The following is a 25,134-nucleotide window of genomic DNA, read 5'->3' on the forward strand; positions in this document are numbered from 1 at the left end:
CAAGAGGCATGAGTATTATGATAAATAATGAGTTAACGGAATGCCAAAGGATGTGGATTAAATATCTACGGCTTCTCACTGCCTTATCGGGCCACTTCTCAAAGGCTGGGAGCTGCTTTGGTATCGTTTCAGCCTTCAGCAGCTTCATTACAGTAATCATTTGGACAGGCGGCCCACCTGGCATTCCCAGGAGCACTTCAGTGCTGATATGAAATGTGTGTTCAAAGCAGTCGTGCTCCTGTGGTCCAGCCCCTCCCCATTCTGAAGACATGCTGGCCTCTCTCTCTCTCATCCATCCAGATCATCGCATCACCAATCCCAGAATAGCTCCGGCCTGCACAGAGAGCCTTCCAAACCCACCAGAGCTCTTGTGAGAGGCTTCAAAAGCCATGAGGGAGGGCGGGAGACCTGATTCAAATACCTATTACCAGTCCAGCCAGTTTGAATGAATTCACTTTTTAAAAGTGACTGTTAAAGTGAATTTTGGCAAGTTTCCACTCTGCTCACTTCACAGCAAATTTAAATTCTGAAGGCCTGCTGTGGGTCTGTCTATATCCAGTAGTGTTGCCTATACTGTGGATGCTTCCATAGTCTTTGGAAGTCAAGTGTATATGCAAGACTCCATTCTGGTTCTATTTAGTTAGTTGCTAGTGCTTTCTAATTGCGATTTATAGCTTCTGGCTTTTTGACTGGTTTGTCCTTTTCGCTATGTTTTCTTTCTGGGCATTGGAGAACCCAGGCCCAGGCCGGGGAACCTGGATGTGGACCAGCTTACTGTTTGGCATTTCTGGAAAACTACATACTGTGCCCTTTCAGTAGGAGATGAAATTCTTTTACTTCCTTTGAACACCCAGCCATGAACCAAAGAGTGTATTATGTAAAGAGCAAAACATTCTATTCCTCTTGAAAATGTGGACTTTATGGAATATCATGGATATATGCATACGTATGTGTATATATATGGAATACATAATATGTATTTTTTTGGTGCTAATTGTAATTCTAGTCATAAGACAGAGGGGAGGTGATGCATTATTCATTAGGCAGGTACTGTGGCAGATATGCTGTGTAGAGGTTAATGTTTCAGGTGGCAAGCAGGATTTGGCTTTTGTACCTCTTGATCTTAACCGGAATTTTTGCAATAAAGCAGCTAAATTTGTTGTTGGTTGCTTTGGATGAAGTTGTCTGTTCATTAAGTGTGTATTACCAGTTTCACCCCTGGCGAGGCCAGTGCTGGAGTGGTGGCCTTTCTCGCTGGCCTTTACTTCTGGCTTTGTAGTGTTTCTCTGCCCACAGGGACTGCTTTTATCCAGACGCCTTGTCCAGGAGCTTCAGTTTTTTCAGGCGGCCTTGGCTTGGTTTAGCATCTGAACCATTTTCACAATTCATAATCCGAGATAAATAACTTCCAAAGGTGTCGTGGATTAGCGCCTCTTTACTTAAATGCCTGTAAGTCCACCTTTTGTGTGTTCAGTCCCAGGCCGTTGTGTATTAAGCACCATTTCAACCCGATGAAGGTCAGGTGAGTGCTATGAAACTAGCAGATTGTTGCTTTGCCAAACTAGGGTGGAGCGCCCTCACCAGTGGTACAGAGAATTAATCATTTATTAGCATTATTAGTTTATGAAAATATTTCATTAGTCACCATAAACCTCCATGTTCTGTCTCCATTATAAAAACGTTACTGGTATCTTGCATGGCTACAGAAAAGCCGTAAACACTGCACTGCACACTGTTTAAAGCTGAGAGTGGGTTTTAAAATATGTTGTGTTGGAGTCGCAGTGGGGTGAGATGTTTGAATGAGCCCTGGAGCTGTGTGCATTTACTTGATGGATCTGAGGGGAAGAAGCAGAGGAAGGCAGGTAACTGTGGGAATACACCTCCAGTGATGAGGCTTCCATTCCCTGCATGTTTCCTCTCGTAGTCCACTTATGCAGTTTAGGTTTAATGGTGCTTGTAAGTTCACCCTGTGATGGTTCCCATGTAGGATCTCTTCTACCTGGGATCTGTGCTTCCCAGGGTAGCAGCTGCGTACTGCAGAAACTATCATTAAGAAAAGAACAACCAGGGTCTGTCGTGTTCTGTTTTTGTGGAACAAACTGAAACTTCTACAGAGAATGAGTCATAAATTACAGCTGTGAAAAATGGGCTCGCTGACTCCATTGCCTTTGGTTTGGTTGTCATTTTTAAATAATGAAGAAACTGTTAACCAGAATGTGTGTTTTAAAGTTATCAAAGCCAGCTGAGTCTTAAAAAATGGACACTGTTTTGCAGATGATGAAGCATGCGTGGGGAAGTTACCGGCAATACGGCTGGGGACACAATGAGCTGAAGCCCCTCGCCAAGAAGGGACATTCCACCAACATCTTTGGTGAGTGAGGGGACCGACCCCAACGCCACCTCAACCCCACACCCCAAATTTTCCCAAAACATTATGGTTTTTCCCTCATCATCATTGTCTCTACTCGCTGCTTGAAGGGGCTCCTTGTTTCTCAGTTCATGCCATGAGGTTTGACGTTTTCAGGTCTTCAGTGTCTCTCCCTGCACACCCATTTCTTTATCAGTCAGCCTTATGCTCTTATATACTTTGAACTTTTGTTCAAACCTTATTTATGATTATGATTATCTGCATCACCCGTCAGAAGTGCTTTTGAGTCCATATCAGTCCCTGCAGAACAAAAATGTAATTTTATATTATGGTTGCAGATTTTTTATCAGCAAAATGTGGAGAAGTGTTTCTAAACAAAATAAGAAAAAAAACTATCAAAGAAAGTTTTATGGTGATCACAGATGGTGTGGAGAAATAGATGTGCTTTGGTACTGAGAATGGTTTGCTTTGCCCCAGGGTAAAACAGCACGGCTAAGGTTTAATTCCGAATTTGAGGGCATCGGCTCTTTGGTGCCGCTGGATTTTTCCTCATTTTTCAGAAAAAAACCTTTGAAAGGGCAGAGTTTTTTCCACAACTGATTAAACAGGCAAGGCAAACAGTGATGAAATGTATCATCATGCAGGACAATGAATGAGCTCGGCTAATCTCATACCTCTGCTTCTCATATCCACTGATTATAATATCCTGTGTGTTTTCAATTACAGGATGTCTGAAAGATACTTATTACAGCCTAAATGTAGAAACTGCTAACCCATCTGGGACTCCGGAGGAGACCCCCTGAGCAGAGGGAGAATCCAGGGAACAGGATTATAAAGCCCTGTCAATCAGCCTGGTTTAAACAATTTCTTTTTGTTTTTATTGCTTCTTATCGGATCAGACCAATTGCTGTTGTCGGTTGGGTGGTAATGCTACCTGCTGTAGCTTTGGCACACCCTGCTTTCCCTGCGATTTCTTGTTACAACGTGGTTTAGCTGGTTATGTGGTATTGGAGCGTATCACTTTTTCTCCCCTGCACTTCCATATGAGAATGCAAACCCCTATAACTAAGACTCCTTTAGACTCCATTGGAGTATTAAATGAGTATGTGTTTGGTTTCTGGCCTGGTTTGGATCGAACACATTACAAACCCTGTGGGAGAGCTTGACCTCGGCACCCACTGAGTTCCCCCGGAGGGGTAATCTCACTTCAGCCAAGGAGGATGACTTTCAAACATATTTACTCTGCATTTTCTCCGGGTCCAATTCAGTTTCTGCGTCAAGCTTAATGCCCGGTTTCAGATTTTGTAGAAAACGTGGAAGGTTAGAGGTGCTTGTAGGTTTCAGTCTGTATCTTTTAGGAAATTTAGAAATTTCCCTAGTTTAATTCTGGGCTTATCATGTAGAAGTATATTAACAACAGTACCTGTAAACCCATAATTTGTGCGTGTGTACAGATAAGTGTCTATAGCTACAGGTAGATTAAGCATGACACTGACGAGGTAGCCTTAATGTCCCTGCTGATTTTTTCCATAATTAGAATTGCTAACAAATTAAAGGAGATATAGTTTGAGAGACAGCATGGTCCAGCGCTCCCTGGACCATTTCTTTGGGGTGGCAGCCAGCATGTCCTCAGGATTTAATTACTGGAGGAGCCTGCAGATGGAGAGGACGCGGAGGCAGTGCGAAGGGGATGGATGAGGAGTGAGTGAGGTTGCGTGTCTGGCCTCATGTGAGTGAGGACCGTGCTCCGAACTCGCCAGATGTCAAGAGCAGCCCACGTGCCAGGTTTAAAATGCCGCCTGGGTTGGGGTGACAGCCATCTTTAAATACCTCCCTTTTAGAAGCAGGTTAACTTTTTGTCCTGATTATGCTATGAAGAAGAAAAGCCTTTATGCCCAAAAACACCCACTTTGGTAAATGACTGAAAAATGGCACATTATATAAGTGCCAGATGGAATAATAATCACCAAAATCGAGCAGAGTCAATTCTTTATAACAATCTGTAAAGGTCAAAGGAGAAAATGATGAGAATTATTTTTGGTTAATGTTCCCCATTTGTTTGTGAATGGTTGTTTCTTTGTGCTGCATTAATTTTGTTTTAATTAATTGTTTATGCCTCTGAAGGAAATAGCCTTGTTTGTGAGCATGTGTGGAAGGGCTGTAGCTAAAACGGCACAGTGCACCGTTTAGCTGGTTAACTCCCCGAGTACCATGGTGCTGCCGCCCTAAATGACCAGGATCACTGGGACCGTATGAAACTGGTGTTGAAGCTGCTGTGTTCAGGCTGCTGCTTTGAGTACTGGTTGCGCAGCTCATCTCCCAGTCCCGTAACAGATGTCCCGGGCTCAGACAATGCAATATGTGAAGGATTAGTGTCTTCACATGGACAGCAGACTTAATGAGTACAGCTGATGTCTGTATAAAGTGGGTTTTGTTAAGAGGGAAGCAAACCCTGGCATCCCTGTGGAGCATCACCTTCAAAGCCCTGTTGGACTGTTCATGTATCATTTGTGGTCGTGACAGGTCATTGGTGGTGACATGTTTGAAGACAGCGATGATGCTTGTTTGTAGACGAAGTTGAATGCAGGTGAATGTAATGAGAAGAGAATGGTGAATATCAGGATATTGTCTGATTTTTACATTTTGATGCATTTCTTTTTTCTCGCTGCTGAGTTAATTTTGGCCACTGTCCTCCAGCAGTGTAAGTGTTACTGCATCCTTAGCCTATTATCACCTGCTTGTCACTAAGTTCGGTCCCCATTCCAAAATTGCCATGTGCCAGTCAGCACGCAGTAGATACCTGGAAATGAGTGGAAATGAGGAGTGCTGGATAAAGGACTCTGCGTGGCTTTCTGCCAGGAGACTTCCCCCCCTTTTTCCAGGCAGATTAAATTCCCTTTTTATTGAGTTGCATCTTGCCAAAATGGCAGCTGTAGGTGAGTGTGTGCCTCATGATGTTTGGGAAAATTTATGCCTAGAAGAAGCCCTCTTCATTTCAGTCCAACCGCATGCTTGTGGCCTGCTTTTTGGGCCACTATTTTCTGCACATTTTCCTGGAAAGGGGTGTTTTAAATGGGAGGATCAGCACAGTCGGGATTTTACACATATGCATCGTTCAAGTAGATGTAGCAAAATTGATTTGTACAAATAACCTTTTGAAATTGCATAAATATTCAGTGGCTTTTCATTTTGCACCTTTTTTCCCTATTATTTATTTATAGTGGTTTATTTTTGATTAATGGATGAGTTAAATATCTGTTCCTACACAGCCTTTTCCTTGAGTTAATTACTCGGTTACAGATTTGAGCCTAAATAAGAGCTGGTGCTTCCACCTCAACAGAAGGGGAGCTAATTGAGATGCCAGTTGAGAGATTGGTACAGCAGATGTTTCAGCCTCCATCCAGATCAGACCGGTAATTTGGCTGCCAGTCCAGCCCGTCGCCTTGGCCCAGTTATACTGTGGAGAGTCAGTCATCGTGGTTTCTTCTGACGTCAACTTCAGCTAAGTGGGCGGGCATCTCCCGCCCTGTAGGGCGAGGGAAGCTCTTGTGTCTGTTGGCATTGCTCCACAGGTGTCGCCACCTGCTTACTTAATGTTTTAATTATGCAAGCGCTTTGCGTGTCAGTCAGAGCTGTCCGGAGAGCCTCACCTTTGTCTTCCTGAGAAATGACCAGCATGGAAGTTGAAATCGTTCATGATCTGTGTGTTCCCAGTTTTATTTAGCATAATTCTTGGCAGCAGGTCTTCAGTGGAGTGTGTTTTTTCCTGTGCCTTCAGTTTTACTACAGTGTTATGCTGCATGCAAAACAAACCGACGAACGCTCACAGAATGGTTAGCATGGGGTCTGTTTCCGTGGTGATCCTTGGAGACGGGGAAGGAAAATCCGTCTAATGACATTGCTGCACCTAATTAATTTAAACTGATTGTTCAGCTTACACCAAGACTGATTTGGTGCTCACTAATTATCATCTTGAATAATGGCACAGTAAAAAAAAAAAAAAGATGTCTAGTCATGTAAGAACCTTCCATAAAGCCTAACTCTTTGAGAATCCCTAATGGAATGAATCTGAGTACTGCTTAGATTTAATATTCTGTAAATTTTATAGATTCCTAAGTGCCTCGGAGCTTCAACACACAAAAATGTACGTTCGCCATGAGGAAATAATGATTCTGTGTTAAAAATAAATCTATTTTGTGATGTCTCGTAAGTGTGCTTGGCATGTATTCTTCAGACTGTATGAACATGAATCTGCCAAAATTAAACCTTGTTGAGAGGTTGAGCAGAGTGACTTTGACAGCAGAGATACCATGATGTTTTTTTTTCTCAGAAGAATGATTTATGGTCTATGTCAGTTACTTTGGGAATTTGCCGCTTTAGTCATTTGCAGGTAAATCACGAGGGTGTTTGTCAGACCCTGAAATCCAGATGGGTTTCATATTGCCCCTTCTGAGTGATTTCTAATAAGGTGTATTTCTAAGATCACTAATTAGCTTTATGGCTTGATGTTTAACGAAAACGTATACAATTTTGGCGGCACATCTTTTCAGTGATCATTCTTAATTAAGAATCATTAGAGATGCATGTCTCTCTCTATGGATTTTAGTTTCAGATTTGTCTTTATTCACCCTATTAAAACTAATGTTGACTGCTGGAAGTACAGTATTGCTAATTCCTTTCCTCTGTGGTCTTAGACATGAGGTTTTGTTTACTCTTGCAGATACACATTTAACCAGGCAGTTAAGGCCACATGCTGAACACGGCTTGTTAAAAAACACCCCTGTGCTAGAATCGCCCAAGTGTGGATAATTTAATGTGTGCATGAACCTGTAGCTGCTTAGCTTACTGGAGATGGGACTTAAAAAAAATCTAACTTCTAATTGCATTCATTCAAGTTTTTGTTTTAATAAGGTTGAATGACCCTTCAGTTGAATTGGTTCATGGGACAATCATAAGTGTTCTCTTGACTTATTTGAAGTGGTGATGCTTGTTTGCATTTGTTTGGTCATAGTGAGGTTCAGTTGAAATGTTTTTTTCCCCTGAGAAATAGTCCGTCTTTTCCCCAGTGTCTTGCCCCGTTTGTGGATGCATGGTTGTTGGCAGATCATCTTTCGAAAATGAGCAGCATCATGTTCTTGTCAGCCCATCTCTGCTTTCATGAAGGAATAAAATGACCTAGAGCCGTGTTTCCCAATCCAGTCCCCGGGGACCCGCAGACAGTCCTCATTTCACTGAGAGTTGGGAGGAAGCGAAAATGTGGGCCATCTGTGGGTACCTGAGGACTGGGTTGGGAACCGCTGACCTAGAGAGCTGACCTCCGCTGTATGTAGTTTGGCATTGCTTGGTGCATAGCCAGTCTGGGTATAGGAAAGTGGATACCGGCAGCCTATTTATCATTCAGAAATATTCCCCTAGAATACATTGTTTTTGAACTGTGATGAAATGTTTTAAAATCGATTTTAAGAAGTGTAATTCCCCTCCTTCTTGGCAGCCTGGTCAGGCATATGCCCATTGACCTTGAGAAGCTGAATTGGGTGCTTGGGTTTGCTTTGCATGTGTATATTGATGTTTCTAAGTAATGTCCACCCCTCCTCCCCCACCCCTGCAAAAAATGCTGATACCGTTTTAATGACCATTTTCTCTCCCCTGTAATAACATCTCATCTTAAGCACTGACTTATCAGTCCAACTTTACATTACTTTTTCTATGAACTCTGCTCCTTGTTTTAGCGTTTCTGTTGGCTTCTGATGCATGTTCATAATACCTTTTATTCTGTGGAGTAGAAGGACCTTTGTGAGGAAGCTCTATCAGCTAGATATGAAAATAATATTCACAGGATATGAGCTTCTCTGCAGGTATGAATATGCTGGGTTTTGTTTTTTCTAGTATCTTAAGAAAACTAATATTACATATATAGCAGCACGGTCAAATGGCATTTTGTTTGTATACTGTATACTGTATGCTGCTTAGTGTAGGCCAGGTGTGTGATAGTGAGCAGAGATTTATAGGGATTGGTATAGAGAATGATGGTAATGCATCATCCACCGTGACTGTCCTTGTTATGTGTCGTCTTTGATCGACGTTTCAGAATACACAGCTTTTCATGTTCTTGGGATAGGGACACTCTGTATGGGAATAGAACTTTTTGTAAACCATTGGAATTGCTGTTTGGTAAATGACAAGATTCTGAACTGCACTGATAATGAGTGACGCTGGCGTTTCAGTCTGGGGGAGACCGTATCTGACTGTATCTTCGGAGCATGTTTAGCACCTTTAGTTTAAAAGGCTGAGCCCAGGTTAACCTTAACTAGTCACCAATACCACAAGCCACTAAACAGGGAGAATATATCTGATCCTGAAGTAAAATCCTTTGCCAGTTCCCTTAAAGCATTCCAGCTGTCTCTTGTTTAGTACTTTCCTCTCTGTGAAACTTTCTGTTTGTGTGAGAAGACAGTCGAGGGTGTAGAAATGTAATTACAGCCAACGAGGTCTCATAAGAGCGCAAGGCTGATTAACGAGGGCAAGTCGCCCAGGGCATCAACACAAGGCGAGTCTCTGCAGTGTCCAGAAGTGCCCGTTTTATTAATAGCAAGACCGAGCACAGCATCACGGCACCGTCGTCCTTGTATTTTTTTTTTTGTGGGCGGCGGGTGGGCGTGGGGGCTGAAAATAATCATTTCCACAATAAGAGATCTCATAGGGTGGGTGAGCCAGCTCACGCACACACAAATTGATACCAGAGATAATGCCTTCTCCCCATTTCTCTAATAAAATGTACAAAATACGCTTCTTTTGGTGTTGGAAAAAAACAAATATTGCAGTATGTCCGTCATTCTGTTTGTAATTAGATCCGGCATTTTCCCTGGTGATGCTGATTCGGGCTCTAGTGGCAACGATGGGGTGATGAGTTTCAGACCACACACGTGTCTCCTTATGCCCCACACAATGGTTTTGTTTGACCGTCCCCTATCTGCAGGGAATTCCCAGATGGGAGCCACCATCGTAGATGCCCTGGACACCCTGTACGTCATGGGCCTTCACAGCGAGTTCAAAGATGGCCAAGAGTGGGTCGAGCAGAACCTGGACTTCAGCGTGGTGAGACTCGCCCTGATCACGAGCTGCATTTGCCACCACTTTCCCATCTAACTTAACGGCCGTGTGTTCACGCCTAATCCTTATCTAATGCACACTTGCCAAGGTTTAGTGTTCTTTGGTATGTTTTTAAATGGAATGTTGATTACACCTCCCTCTCTGTTTTGCTCGGCTATCTACCTTCACGTCATGTTTATTAATCAGCCAATATTCTTCTTCATTGCAGCTCTACAGAATTAGCACTGCTAAGTTGAGTACGTGAGATAAATATCAGATAAGATCAGTGTCAGAGTGGTGAACACAGAGCTGTGTATTAACACAGAGATTCAGATCCTACTATCACCAGCCAGTTAGCCCACCTTTCCATATTGAAAAGGTGGACAGAAAGGTGGGGGTTCTGAACACAAGGCATCTATTAACTTGTGCACAGGTAGTCAGAAGTATGAATTATGTATGGAGGGTGCTTAATTGGCCCGCCCTGGGAATTCTTGCTTTAGCATTAAAATGTTTTTGTTTATTTTGCATATTTTATGAATATTAAATAGGCCTGTCTCGAAGAAGAGGCCGCTCATGTCATTGTCACACTGCAAAAATGGTCTCTGGAATCATGTCCCCTCTCCCACTTGTACCTTGAGTCACTCCCACCGACACTCTGCCTCCAGAAAGCCTTTGGGGGAGGGGGTGGGCAGCAGAGACTCACGGACGTAGGCTGGCAGATGTCCGGTAGATGGATGTGTGCAAGGAGAAAAGCCTCTCGTTGATCACCGATTTGTACCAGAGGCTTATACCAAACTAACAAATATGACCTCCAGCCTAGTGACCTGAACAGGCATCATGGAGACTGCTTGAACACTAATTCCAATATCCCTGACGGCAGAGAGCCTCCCCTCAGACGTTCCTACCCCTGCCCCTGATGCGCCCTACCCCACTCTGCCCTTATGCAGTGATGATATCTTCCCCTCCTTCACTGGTTTTGTCGTCCCCTACCTGCCACCGTCGCCCTTGTCCTTTTGCTGATTTGGTTAAAAATAGCAGTCGGATTTGCAAGTTAAACACCAGGGAAATTCTACTTTTAGCTTTACAGTGATTCCCCCCCACAGCCGACTCTCACTGTGCTGGATTATAAATCTCTGCTGGATTACAGGTCTCTGCTATACCTGCTGTTTATAGGTGCATATGTTGCAGTGCCCTGTGAGACAAACAGCCTAGATCTCTCTGTCAGGCTTCTGCTTCATTTATCTCCATCTCTTTTGTTCTTCTTTGTTCTGGCCATGGAAATGCCGTACCCTGAAGAGTGCCCCCTCCCCCCCCATCGCTCTGAGATATTGTAGGCAATTATAAACCCTGCAGACAGTGATATGACACGGTTTGGGGAGAATGTGCTGAAAACATGACTTGACCAATAGATCTTGCCGGATCTCTTCCACAGTGGGGTGGGGGCACTTGGCAGCCATGTTGTTCTCCATCCTCAGTTTGTCTGAACTGAACATTTGTATGTGTTTGTTTTTTTATCAATTCTTCCTGCAGAACGCAGAGGTGTCTGTCTTCGAAGTCAACATTCGCTTCATCGGTGGGCTTCTGGCAGCATATTACCTATCAGGGCAAGAGGTAACCATCTCTCAGTGAAGTTCTCACAGTCTGTCTATCATCTTGCTTTCATCTCTTATTCTTCACTGTCCTACTATTCTGTGATGTTGGAAAGCAGGTTTCAGTCTTCCAAATAAACACTAATAATGCTTGTCCCAGCTTTTTAGAGTATTTGTATTTGTTGGTGTAATGTGCCTGTGTCTGGAATGGGGGGGATCAGCACAGGAGACACGTCCACGTTCCTTGTAGGACAGGAAATGTGAAGTGTTTATTAATGAGGTCTTTGCTGCAGACCAGGTCCTGGTCCTGCTTCCTGGCTCCCCATTTCATTCTTATTGAACCTCATGCCCCACCGGCCGCTCCCCCCTCATGGGCGGGGTGGGTCACTGTAGTAATGTCAAATTTTAGTAGTCGGATACAATTTGGAAACGTGTTGTTCAGGGATTGTCATAACAGGGCTATCTGGGTTTTAAAGCTTAAGTAATCAAGCTTTAAGTCTTTACTTAAGACTTAAGTTTTGTGCTTTCAGTCATTAAAGAGTGATTTAGTGACATAAAATCCCAAAATAATTTTGTATACAGTTCATGTTGATGGTGCTGGGCCGAGGTCTGAACATATTAGAGTTTTTGACCACTCTTTGACTTAATGGAAACATTTCCAGGGTGGGTCAGTAGGGAGGAAGTACCATCCCCCATCTTTACACTTCTGGAGAGCAATGTTAATTTTGTTGATAAATTTTTTGTCATAGTCATCGTCAATAAAATGAGACGATAACTAAATAAAATGATTTTGCGAGGCCTAAGACTATGATGAAATGTATTGACACTTTTGTCAACAAATAAAAACAAGACGAAAATGTTTGCCAGAGACCAGATCCAGTCAGAACTAATGTAGTTCGCATATTGAAGGGGTATTCAACTAAAATTTAAAGATCTCCAGTTAGAGACAATTTCTTGAAGCAAAGATCCAGAAGATAATAATGTCTAACTATTTAGTGTGAGATATATTTAAGCAGCCTGACTGATGTCAAATCAAATTAGAGTACAATTCAGACTATTTACAGTACCTTGTAAATAGTCTGCTTTTGTATTTAACAGTGTAAATACACTTTTATCGTAGCTAATTTTGGTTTATAATGGTATAATATAGTAATAAAATTGCCGTAAGATTTCTTGTGTGAGTCTGAAAGCGTGAGTGCCATGCCAGATGCTTGAGATTTGGTAACCCTAAAAGCGTGCATTTTTTTTCTTTCACCTGAGTTGATTTATATAACAAATAACATTACGCAGTTGTTAATAAGTGTAAACTTCAGCGAGCATGAAATCACCAATAAACTGTGTCTACAGATATTTATTTTAATATATATATTTTAATATTCAGAGAGAGCGGGCCTGGTGGCATTACAGCCTATGCACGTCTTTATTTTTGCACTAATGGCACTACTGATTTTACAGTATTCAGTTTCCGGGTAAATAAACATGTGTTTGTGTGCCAAATAAGAATGAAATCTGTCTTTTTGTACTGCACAGTCAGACTTTAATACCTTCCCTTAACATTGGTTTCATTTCATCTTGGTGAACACTTTGCACTTTTAATTTTAGTCGACTTAATTGTCATTTTAGTTAACTGTAATCTTATGATATTTAGTCAACCATAACTAGACTAAAACTAAAATAATTTAGATGACTAAATTATGACTGTAACTAAATTACATTTTAGTCAAAAGACTATGACTAAAACTAAATAATAAATTGCTGTCAAAATTAACACTGCTAGACAGTGGAGTGAGAGAATTTGGGTGGCAAGACCTTACCGTGAGCCTTCTGGGGATAAGGCATGGGACAGTTCTGCACCCCCGCCCCCACCCCTTTTCATTTTCTGGTTTGCTTGTCTGGGCTTGGTCTTCCATAAAAAGCCTGTTACTCCAGCAGAAGACACTGAGTGGAGGCTGGGCAGAACAAGCTGATCATTTTGTTGGATGAAATGTAAACCAGATGACATCTCCAGGGCCCCCTTTGAGATTTTCACTGAGAAACATGCATAGGAGGTTTGGGGTGGGGGGTGCACACAGGAAGGAGTGTGGGTTGGCTGTTTGCTTTGGCTGAGTCCCTCATCTCAGTCTGTCAGCATCTCAGACCGAATCGCTGAATAATTGTTTATGAGTCGAAGCTAGTGTGACATCGGTGTGATTCAAAGAGAATCCCGGTGGATGGGGAACATTGATGCTCTATAGTTAGATCTCGAATTGGAAGGATTGGAGAAAAGTCCAGCTTCTTTAAGCGTGTGGGCAGGCCACACTGATGGATGAAAGTGAGCAGAGACTCAGGACTCACTGTCTCAAATGTTAAAGCCATAGGCGTAAATATCCTCATTGCTGACATTTCTCACATGTCACTATAATAAAATTCACCCTTTGTCACCATTGCTCTTCCCCCTCTCCAGATTTACATCCTCCTGAAGGAGTTAGTCAAACATAAAGAAAAGTCTGTTTAAAAAGTCACCAAAATGCAGCACGTATCCAGGGAATAGCACTGGGTTCAGAAAGTGGTTACAGTGATCCCACAGAATGTTCTGGATTAAAAGAAATCTTGTTTGCAGCATATATCAGTGTGCACAGAAGTGATGACTAGGACAGGTTTGTTCACATTTGGAGATATCCTCAAGGTCTGAAGAACCGTCTTTTGTGCAAAGCTAATTTAATCCTGTCTTTAGAGTCTCCTATCTCAGCTATAGGATGACAGTGCAGGTTCAAGCTGTCATCTAAACTGCAGAAATGGACCTTAAACGATCCCCAGGGAAATGGGCTTAAATGTGTGTGTGTGCATGTGTGTAATTTTAATCATTCTTATAACTCGGGATCAAACAAGTCCCACAGCCGTCCCAGTACGGCTGCTTCTCTATTCTGTTGCATATATTTTGACTTGCACAACTGGTTGTAATAATGTGCTACCTGGCTCAGGTGTGCAGGTGGTAAATGGGACAGAAGTGTGAAGTGATGGAGCAGGTGGCTTTAGAACTACTGTCATATCTTAGTCAATGGTCCATGGTGTGTCTGGGTTTTTTTTTTTTTGGGGGGGGGGGGGGGGGAGGTTGGGGGTTGTATTTACCACATTGTGGGACCAAGTGAATGCAGTCGAAAAAACTAAAATAGCCAAAAGTATTGTATTTTGTTTGGTTAGTTATGGTTAAAGTTAATTCTGGGTATGGGTTAGGATTAGGGTTTTGCCCGTAAAAATGAATGGTGAGTACCCACAGAGATAGGAATATGTAAAGTCTGTTTGTCAGATTGAGAAAGATGATCACCCACCCAAAATTTGTTTTGTCCAAAATCTGTGGGGGGGGGACATTCATAATGTACAGTTTCAAGTCAAACCCGCAAAGTGAGCAATACCACCTCTTAGGGTGCTCTGGCATGGGGCACCATCTTAAACTAACTCTGGTCCTCCTCCCTCAGGTCTTCAAGGTCAAAGCCACCCAGTTGGCGGAGAAACTTCTGCCTGCTTTCAACACCCCCACTGGCATACCCTGGGCCATGGTCAATTTGAAAAGGTAGGGCCTCCTTGCCCTGGGTTCAGATAACTGCAAAACGGTAGCAAAACTGACGCCTACACTATTACTGTAACATCTGACAGTGACCACGCTATTGAAAATAAACATGAACCGTGTAGCTGGTATTTGACAGTCACTATCGTTCAGCTGGTACGAAAGGTCTTGTTTTCATCTTCAAAATTTCAAGTGACTGTACTTAATTTAATGGCTTTGACATTGGCTTAACACTGTCTGAAGACTAACAGGTGGTCAGGTGCTGAAGCTGATATGCAGGGAATGCTGCCTTTGAGGTGGGGGCCAAGATATCAGCAATTTGCTGTTGATGAACAAAATAAATACATTATCACTGAAGTTGCGATTTCATTTAAAATAGTGTCATCAAATGTACTCAAATTTGCAGTTGATTTAATTTGGTTTTGCTCATGAATTCATGGTCACATGGTTCAGCTTGCTTGAGCTTACTCCGTGCCATCCTGTCCTGAGCCCTTTGGCTCACAAAGGAACCTTATCTGAAATAGCTGCTTCCAGTGGGAGGGATACTGGGTGGCTGTAGGGGTCCTATCACTATAGTGTGTTTATCGAATACTGTTAAATTGGGGCGGGGCACAGGTATGTGAGAGGCACCTAGATCCCCTCTCTCTCATGCACTCGAGCTGGGCTTTGGTGTGGCTGGGGGGGGTCTTGCAAAATGGCTGGTGTTGCTTCACATGGAAGTTAATTGTATAACAGGTGATACCCATAGCCGTGGAAACGGCACACAATTGCAAGTCCCCTTGAGCGGTAACTGCTACGGGGAGCAGAAGTGCCAAAAAAATGATGGAGAGACAATTCATGGGAGGGGTGGAGGAAATGGGGGGAGAGAGAGGAGGAGAAGGAAAAGGTGATCAATACAGCTGGAGTCACCCCTGCCCACCAAACCCATCTGGATGGAGCAAGTACATTCTCACACAGGGAGGGGAGAGGGCGGCCGTGTGAGACATGCTGAAGCGAAGGGCAGGCCAGCTGTTGTCTGCTTCTGCAGGACATCTTGCCACATAGAGAAGTGGAGAGGCGTGATTCATCAGCACTGGGGGCGGGGAGCTTTGTTTACTGTGGTGTGGGCTGGCATTTAGGACTCGCGCATTAATGAAAGATGAGAACATTGGGTGACAAATTTTCCGTCAAGATTACAGCACAATAAGAAATTAAAATAAGCAGCGTGTTTCCAGCACAGCGCTATCGGGGCCTTCACCCTGTTACTTGGAGACCAGAGAAAGCAGCAGACTGGAGTCAGCCACCTGTCTGGCCCGTTTGACATGCGCTGAATATATTTGGGGGCATGTTTGTGTGTTTGCCTGCGTGTTCCCCCTTTAAGTCTGCAGACCTCCAACTTTTATCATTCCTCATTCTCTTAAAGGTCATATTAACATATTTGGAAGGGTGTGTGTGTGTGTGTGTGTGTGTGTGTGTGCGTGTGTGTGTGTGTGTGTGTGTGTCAAACCTCCAAAGCTCTGAAGTCTCCCCTTGAGTAAAAATATTCCTTTTGAGTGTCCTGTTTCTGTGTCTCCCTCTCTATTCAAGTGGTGTGGGCAGGAATTGGGGCTGGGCTTCAGCGGGCAGCAGCATCCTGGCCGAATTTGGAACCCTACACATGGAGTTCGTCCATCTGTCCTACCTTACAGGGAACCCGGCCTACTATGAAAAGGTGGGGGTCAAAGGTCACCATGTGTATCATCACTTCATTCTGCGCAGATTCCCCCCCCCTCCCCAAGAGAAGACACTTCAGCTGGAGCTGTTATGGAAAATTTGGCGCTGTCGATTTGTGGCATGGTGTTTGCATAAGTAGGTGGTGTTAATGAGACACAGCCAGTCGCGCCTGGCTATTTATAAAGGCAGAATGCAGCTGGTAATTGTCAGATACGCCTCATGTTTGTGCTGTTCGATGGCTCCGATCTGTCAACCCAGTTGAGTGCTGCCTTATACATTTATAGCGGGGGAAAAAGGTCGAAAGGTTAATAGGTAGATGATGCAGCAAAAAAAAGATTAACGTCAGATTACTCTGCCAGGTGTGTCTGTCAGGCAAGGTGGAAAGTAATGCGATGTGTGTTGGGAAATTGTCGGGGGGGGTAGGGGGTGCTCTGGGAGCCTGTCTTCTGATGCATGTCACCCTTTTTCCACTCAGTTTGAAAAGCTTGGTTTGTATTATGGTTAAAGACCAATAAATGATGCATAAATGACAATTGTAGCTGTCACTATGAAAATTGGGGAATGACAGCAAAATCAAGATGAATTACTCGACATCGTAATTCAGTGGGCAGATCTAGCTGGTTTGCAATTTCTACAGACACCATGCTTTTTCACTGTTAAATAGAATGGAGTCGTCTGGTCTGAAATGACATGAAATACCTGGAGTGTCTGTTGAGAATTTAATTTCTTTTGAACAGAAGGTAAGAACCAACTCAAAAGAAAACGTTGTATCGACAGTAGAAATGACAGATTGGCATGTAGTTCTTCAGCATTATGGTGGAAATAGGCGAGCAAAGATGAGGAATGTTCTGGTCATTGGCAGGTACTTCAGCTGAAATGTGTGCCGTCACCTGGCCTAGTACTAAAGGGGCATCCTGGCAATCTGAGCCACGCAGTGTTAGGTGTCTGGCGCTGAAGGACAGGCTGTGAAGATGAGACTGGCTGACGTCTGTGAGTGACTCTGTGCTTCCCTCCTCCTCAGGTCATGCACATACGGAAGCTCCTCGCCAAGATGGACCGGCCCAACGGGCTTTACCCCAACTACCTGAACCCGAGGACGGGCCGCTGGGGACAGCGTGAGTGTCTCCCATTCTACTTTGGCTTTGCCTTGACCAGTGTTATACTTGTTATGGTGGTTTCCTGTTCCTGTTTAATACTGTTCAATGCCAGCAAAACATCTCATCGTGATACACTGACATCGTTCTGAAAGATCAGACGAAGAGCTACATGGTTAGATGTTGTTCCGAATGTGGCAGACGGGTGGCGCCCACGCACGCACACACACACACTTGTAATTAGCATTTGTAAGTGGGTAATCATGTCTAATTGTTAGCTTTCTCTGTGAGTTTTGCCTTTTCTACACCTATCAGTAGTATGTATTGTCCAAGTCCGCCCCCCCCCTTGCTAGAGTAAATGCATATAAACTCCTTAGCCGTGTATGTAGTGCCAGGAGAGAAGAGCGTGTATGACAAACCCCCCCCCCCCCCCCAAACAGCCACCAGGCTCACATGGTCTTCTTAGCGGCCCTCTGGAATGGTTCACTTGTTGGAATCCCACGCGTGGGTGCTGTGGAGACCAGATGTTGTTCTGATACGGCCTTGCAGAGTGCAGAAGTGTGAATGTGAATTTTCACAGCCATTGGTGTGTGTCACTGTGCTGGTAAGGGGGTTCATGTTAGTTATATTTTACTGAGCGCCTTTTGCTAGCTGCGGCAGGCAGGCCAGCAGATGCACGGTCGGTCTCCTCCCCTTCGCTGCCCTTTCTTGGGTGTGTCTCACGGCGTTGCTGAGCGATCCTATTTACAGTAATGGATGTGAGACTCCTTCCCCCCCCAGGAACCCACTTCAGGCACACTTCCGCAGCTTACAATGAACTCACTTTCTCTCTCATTTTTTATTTTTTTTTGCTGTTCACAGCAGACAGTGTGATTGTACAGCATATGCACAGTTGATGTCCCTCATTCTTTCAGTGTATTGCCATGTGTCATTGCTCTGCCGGCCATGGAATTGAGTGCATTTGGCATTGCCAGTGGGGTTTAGGAGTTAAGGGGGTTCTGGTTTAGTGTAGTGCAACATGTGAAGGCTGGTGCCAGAGATGCCTATATAACTGAGAGAGAAGTAGGTGAATCTCCGTCACCATGACATTTCCAAGGTCCTGACTGTTCACATTTCCCTGCATAGCCACCCAAAGAGTTCAGTTTCCCCTTTTCCTCTGCTGTGTTCTGCTGTTTACTGCAGTGTAAAATTAACTCTTATATCAGCCCATGATGCTTTTCTCATTACATTATTCTTAAGTGCTGGGGGCAACCATTTAAGGAAGGACGCTACATAAAAATGCATTGAATCGATCCAGTAGCTACCAGTGTAATAAATTGCAGTTGCGTCTGAAAGCTCATTAGGGAGGTAAACCCTGCTCACAGCAGTAATTATTTTGTTATAGTCGCACAAGTCATATGTCTTAGAGAAATGTGCACGATCTTGACTGGGAAAGTAAACCAGCCAGCAAACCATGTAAGTGGACACATTCTCACACACTTAAGTGTAATTAATGATTCCTAACCCCCCTTGCAAAAAATCCATAATAAAAAAAATAAAATGAATTGAAAACGTTTTCCTGGGGATAGTGGTTGTGGGGGCATTCAGCCAAAAAGTCTGTTCTTTGGATGAATGAATAATTTGTGCAATAGTCAGAAAGAAAACCAGACTTGTGTGTATGGAATCGTTACGGTCGAGGGTTGCTCTGCACTACGTTCTCGCTTACAGTCCGCTTTACGGGTGTCACTGGTGAGGTGTTATTCTGTGTGACATGCTGCTGATTTACCCCACGATGTCAAGCATGCTTATGAAGCAAAGTGAAGACAAGCAGACGTTTACAGTGAGGCTGCTTAGCTGTTTGACACGACTCGAACGTGACCGTCGGGGGTCTGCCTCGCCAAAGACATGGCGTGACGGCAGCCGACACTGCCCCCCTTCCACCCCCCCAACCCACTCCCGGGCCGAGATAATGAATCAGCAGCAGGCGTGCGTCTCGCAGATAATTACTGTTATCTCGGGGGCCCTTAATTGTGTTCCATTGTGGAAAAGCATGTAGCGTCCAAGTGACAAAAATAACCGGCCATTAACTTGGTAATTAGCTTGCCATTGTCATAACCGTACCAACAGGTTTTTGGGAGGCGGGGGGGGGGGGGGGGGGGGCAAACCAGCCTCAGGGAAGAGAGTTTCCTTTACAAAGGGAAAAAATTCACGTTTCAGTGAGCTGACACATACACTCCTATGGCCTTTTCTGCCCACAATAGGGTGCATGACATGGCGCAGCTGTTACAGCATGGGGTGTGAGGGCCCACAGGGGACCCTCCGCGGTGTTTTCCGAATCGAGAGAATGCTGGTATTATCATCCGGCACATGTGACGCGAGATATGAAACAGGACCCCCTTCCAGTGAAAAATAGTCATGGGGAACTTTGTAGTTATTTATGAGATTGCGATAGTGATGCTAAGCTGTAGTCTGCTCTCATTTGGGGGTCCCTTTAAGAAAGGCTGAGGCTCTGCTGCAGGTGTACCAGTTCATTTAACACAGAGGGGATGCTTTTAATAAAACGCATGGTGTTTGTTTTGATCTGTTACTCTGTGTTATTGCTACGGTTCTATCATTATCTTTTCCAATAATTCATTATCCTTGTTGACATCTGTATCGAGGTAAGGTTTCAGCAGCATGGAGCATGGAAGACTCTTATCTTATCCCCAAAACAGCTGCCATTAGGGTCAGCAACAACAAACTGAGAAGCTTCTACATGAGCGTTATCTTGGAGACACAGTCTGAAGAAGCGGGCCTTGAGTGTCTGCCAAGGGGATGGTCCATTGATGGTGTCACTCAGATACACACTGTCAGCTTGCTACAAAGGGTGGGGGATGGGGGATAAAGCATGATGGCATAGGGGGTTTGCTGAAGGAGAGGCAATATAGAATGTTTAATGTCTGCTATAATGACACATACGGCAGTGTTCTCTGTGACGTGTATGGGGAGAAGCCGGCCACCAGGGAGCCTCCTCAGTCAAGGCTGGACATGAGCTGGGCTTGAGCCAGAAGCCAAGTAGAGCCAGCACTGAGGAAGGGTCTGATTTACTGGGCAATATGAAGGCTTCTGCAGCAGGGGCGGCTGACAGACGGGAGGCATGTTGGCAGGATAACGGAAGGGATCAAGCTGGACATGGAAGATTTCTTGATGGGGTCAGGTGGGGGGGGGGGGGTGGTAAGGAGGTGGTCAGGAGGTGGAGGAAGAGAGAGAGCAGGGCAGCTTGGCGTCGGTTGAAGCAGGACACATCTTGTTACGCCGCCAGCCGTGAAAAGAAGAAAAGGGAATTAGAATGGCACCGTGTGACTGTCTGTCAGGGCTGAAGCTCTGCTGGCCTTGCTGGGGATGGAAGGATGGGTGGGTGGGTGGATGGATGGATGGATTGATGGATGGATGAGTGTGTGGGTGGATGGGGTCCATGTGAATGAAACCTCCGCAGATACCTGACTCTACACAGTGCCCTGTGTTAATTTAGGGTGACTGTACACATGTTACAACCGCCCCGTCACTGCAGTTGGACAGGAGCTTCCCTGTGGCTACGCTTTTTTTGTTGCAGATATTAGTTTTTTTCCATCCTATCCATCTGTTTGCAAGCTGTTTTTTGTTTGATGGTGTAAGTGGAGAGAGGCACCCTGTGCATACAGAACTCCTCAAATCCAAGATAAATGGTTCCGTTTTATTTTACATCTGAGGGACATCTGACTGCTGTCAAAACAAAGCCTTCATGCTCCTGTGACATCTGCAGCAGTTTGGACTGTGTTTGGTGTAACCCCGTGACACAGCCACCCTGTGTCTGTGTGTGTGTGTCTGTGTGTGTTGACATTGTTTAATTTTACCTTCCCAGACCATACCTCTGTCGGGGGGCTGGGAGACAGTTTCTACGAGTACCTGCTGAAGGCTTGGCTTATGTCTGACAAGACTGACATGGAAGCCAGAAAGACGTACGACGATGCCATTGAGGTGAGTCCCCCTCTGAGAGAGGGCTGCTTTTTATGAGGATACAGCCTTTGTATCTTCAGCGGGACATCGAAATGAGATTTCTTGACTCGAGGCTGGTTGACGTGCATCTTCAGAGCAGCCAGACGTCATCACTTGAACAGAGCCGCTTCAGCAGATATTGAAGCTTTGAGGTTGTGAGATGAGCGCCTTAGGCTGAAGGCTCTTCAGTCCTCCTCTCTCCTCTTCCCAGGCCATTGAGCGTCACCTCATCCGTAAATCGAGCAGTGGCCTTACTTTTATTGGCGAGTGGAAGAACGGGCACTTGGAGAGGAAGATGGGTCACCTGACCTGCTTCGCAGGCGGCATGTTCGCCCTGGGGGCCGACGGCTCCCCCGGGGACAAAGCAGGGCACTACCTGCAGCTGGGCGCCGAGATCGCTCACACCTGCCACGAGTCCTACGACCGCACAGGTCATCACCATCATCTTTATTAATAATAATAACATTTAATATTACTTTGTAGCTTTGGCTGCAGGAGTCACAGATTTTTCAGGGCTGGGCATCAAATCTAGGGCAGTGTTTCTCATCCTGGTCCTCAGGGACCCCCAGACAACTCTCAGGAGGGAGTGAGCAAATTGGGGACTGTCTGGGAGTTCCCAAGGACAGGGATGAGAAACACTAGGGTACAGCAGTACATTGTTGACAATGTCTAAAGAAACCGCCATCATTCTCTCACCATGGATGTTATAGCACTAGTGGGAGGTTTCTGTTGGAACATTAAATGGTGCCATTTGACTTAATGATGCCTCCCTGTTGTTCTCTTGCTCTTCCTGCAGTGTTGAAGCTCGGCCCAGAGGCCTTCAAGTTTGACAGTGGTCTGGAGGCCGTGGCCGTTCGGCAGAATGAGAAGTACTATATCCTACGTCCAGAGGTCATTGAGACCTACTGGTATATGTGGAGATTCACCCACGATCCCAAGTACCGGCAGTGGGGCTGGGAGGCAGCACAGGTGAGATTGCAGGCTGGGGAGGCTTGGTCGGTTCAGGTTTGGTCTGTTCATTTTCTGGAGTGCACCTGTGTTTGAGCATATCTGAGCAGAGTTGAAATTCCAAGTCCAGAGAGACAAAGACGGAGGACTCCTATAAGTTAGTCATCTGCTGTCAAATTCTGTAGACTTCCTGTTTTCCTAAGCATTTCTGCAGAAAAATTGTAAAACTTTCTGCTATAGCAATACTAATGCACATATTCTAATATGAATGAAACTGAATTCCAGTGGAATTCCCCACAAAGAATCCAAGAATTTGTGTGAGTGAGCATTTGTGTCTGAGTTTTGCTTCTGTGCATCTGTGTACTTGCGTGATGTCAGCAGAGATACGGTTTCTTTAGACACCGGGGCATCCTTAGAAGGTGATCCCCGCTGATCCGCGTCAGATGGCTTCTTCGTTAATGAGCACCGTGCTTGTGGAGCTGGCTCTCTCCTGGGGGCCTTGGAGCTCATGAGTCTGCCTGACCTACAGCGGCGTCTCCTTCCTGGAGTGGCACAGAATCCCCATGAGAACCGGAAGCCCAGTCGCTTGTTGTGAATCAGCCCGTTTCACATTTAGGATGCAGCCGGGTTGTGGGTGTCCCGTGTTTCCATCGCTGACAGATTGACTGCTGCTGATGACATTGCCGAGACTCGTATCGATCGTGGCACTACTTTGGGCTGATTGTATTGATGCTGTTGACATGGCGATGGCTGATACCTGCGTATCATACTGTGATGTCTGTAGTGAGAGGGCTCTCTGGAGGGTATTGCTGTGGCAGCACTCAGTGCATGAAAGCGTGTAAATGTTCAGGACACAGAGTGAAGCAGTTAGTAGGGCTGCTCTCAGTTCGCTTGGCCATTCCTCGCTTCCTTTCTGCTACGAAGTCTCCAGAGGGCTCTGGTGGATGCCTGGGAGGCCCAGTAAGTCCTCTGCAAGTCTCTCACTGTTCTGGTTTCTTCTTAATATACATGAAGTACCATGCCTAATAGGAATTATCGTTTTTGAAGGTTTTAGACATTTGCTCCTAAATCATGCCCAAATCATGCACAAAATGCTAGGTTACTTGCCAATCTGTCTTTTGTTTTTTCATCTGTATGCTATTAGTTAACTTATCGGGTTGGATGTAATCTGGTTGCGAATAACTAGCCAAGTGTGTCTCAAGCTGCTTTTCTGCCAAGGCTGCGGGGCTGACCTTTATGTTGATGTTGAAAGCTTTGTGGCAGGTACAGCTATGGGCCACCCTGAATGAGGGGGGGGGTACATTAAAAGCGTGTAAGCCTCACCCAAGGGTACTATTTCAGCTAGAGAGAGCTAGGCTTAGCCACAGAACAGGATTAATGTTAAGAGAATCACAACCAGGCTGTGGCAGGCTTCACATGTCATAATCTTCATTTTTTTTAGAGATAAATTAATAATAATCATCAGCATAATAATAATAATTACAGAAGTACAATTTGGAGTGTAAATTATGAATGACAGAAAAGTACAAAACAAATCTATGATGACGGTAAAAGACAGAGGGGACAGGACATAGTGAAACCATGAGGACAGAGCAGGGCACCGTAAGATTGAGCTTGTCACTGAACAGTAATGACGTCTTATTACTCTCCCATGTTTGGCTGTGAAGGTCCTGTAGTGTGATGGCCGTACACAGCGCATCCTGATTCTCCCGCCTGCTCTTCTACACGCTTTTGCTCACAGCAGATCTCCCAGCTCTGCTCACAGACACCTCACACCCTCCTACAATCTCTGTGACTTTCCTTCAGCTTCTCCCAGCCCATTTCACAATGTGAATTTACAGGGCTCCTCCTCAGAGAATGCAGACTCGTCTTGGCCACGAGCTGTGACATGCGGACAGGGCAAGACTGGGCCGCCTGACCGTCCTGTCACAAGCAGACTAGTTATTTTAGGGGCCGTTTATTGGCTGTGGGTATGTCTCAGTTCACAGAGAACACAATTTTTATATTTTCCGTCATAGAGCTGCCCTCACTCTGCCCCCCTTCCCACAACGAAGAAATAAACAAGGCAGTGAATGAAGCCCTGTTTTAATGAGGTCAGCACAATGTTTATAAACTCAATCCGGGGTCCCCGACGGCTACGGTTCCCATGACGATCCCTCGCTGGGAGGGCACATCACAGCCCGATGATGAAGAGTGAGTCTGAAATAGTGTTTGCCTCCCCCCCCCCCCCCCCCCCAAGTTAAGGCTGAATGCTCTCAGCAAACACAAAGCACATCTGTTTTGTTGTGCACATGCTAAGAGTCATTCTTTCCAGAAAGATCCACTATGATGTGACCTGCTGCTTTGAAATCTCTGCTGTTTCCCTTCCCTCAAGTGCAATTAAGTATTTTTTTAAGGCATCATTCAAACAAATGTAAAAGAATGGATCGCCTGCCTTTCCTGTTTTCCTGTGTGATGGCAAATTGAGGTTTATTATAGCAGAAAGCGTCATGTAGCCTGTCCTGCCAGCATTAAACACTGTAATTATCCCATAGTCCTGAGACGGACTCACGATTTGGATTATAGGGAAACACCGGCATTGTCACTGACAAAGGAAACTGAATGAGTGAGCATCAAATCTCAGCTGCATTTAAGAGACAGAAGTTTAGTTTTACCTTTTGTTGATGCATCCCTGTGATGTATGAACTCATTAAGTCTTTGTACCTGTGTTTAATTAGCGCTGAAATGGAGAGACTGGATGTGAAAGTTTGGTGACAGGATTTTCCTGTCAGCTGCACAGACATCTTTGAGATTCATCTGTATGCGTCTCATCTTTCA

The 25,134-nt window shown here is 44.8% G+C and overlaps 1 protein-coding gene across 2 annotated transcripts in view; it reads left to right on the top strand.

Moving 5' to 3' along the window:
* Positions 1-25,134, top strand: part of LOC125736311 (mannosyl-oligosaccharide 1,2-alpha-mannosidase IB-like) — a 65,792-nt gene that overhangs the window by 37,569 nt on the left and 3,089 nt on the right. The window contains exons 4-13 of one of the 2 annotated variants that reach the window (XM_049006297.1): positions 2,275-2,371; positions 9,345-9,463; positions 10,988-11,068; positions 14,502-14,596; positions 16,157-16,280; positions 17,304-17,397; positions 21,236-21,351; positions 21,581-21,800; positions 22,166-22,338; positions 24,336-25,129. In XM_049006297.1, the coding sequence (XP_048862254.1) occupies positions 2,275-2,371; positions 9,345-9,463; positions 10,988-11,068; positions 14,502-14,596; positions 16,157-16,280; positions 17,304-17,397; positions 21,236-21,351; positions 21,581-21,800; positions 22,166-22,338; positions 24,336-24,377 (1,161 nt within the window). In that variant the 3' untranslated portion in view covers positions 24,378-25,129. Of the gene's footprint in view, positions 1-2,274; positions 2,372-9,344; positions 9,464-10,987; positions 11,069-14,501; positions 14,597-16,156; positions 16,281-17,303; positions 17,398-21,235; positions 21,352-21,580; positions 21,801-22,165; positions 22,339-24,335; positions 25,130-25,134 lie in introns of those variants that run through there. The other variant, XM_049006295.1, reaches the window with a different exon arrangement.

The sequence above is a fragment of the Brienomyrus brachyistius genome, chromosome 1 (genome assembly GCF_023856365.1).
Source record: "Brienomyrus brachyistius isolate T26 chromosome 1, BBRACH_0.4, whole genome shotgun sequence".
NCBI lineage: Eukaryota > Metazoa > Chordata > Actinopteri > Osteoglossiformes > Mormyridae > Brienomyrus > Brienomyrus brachyistius.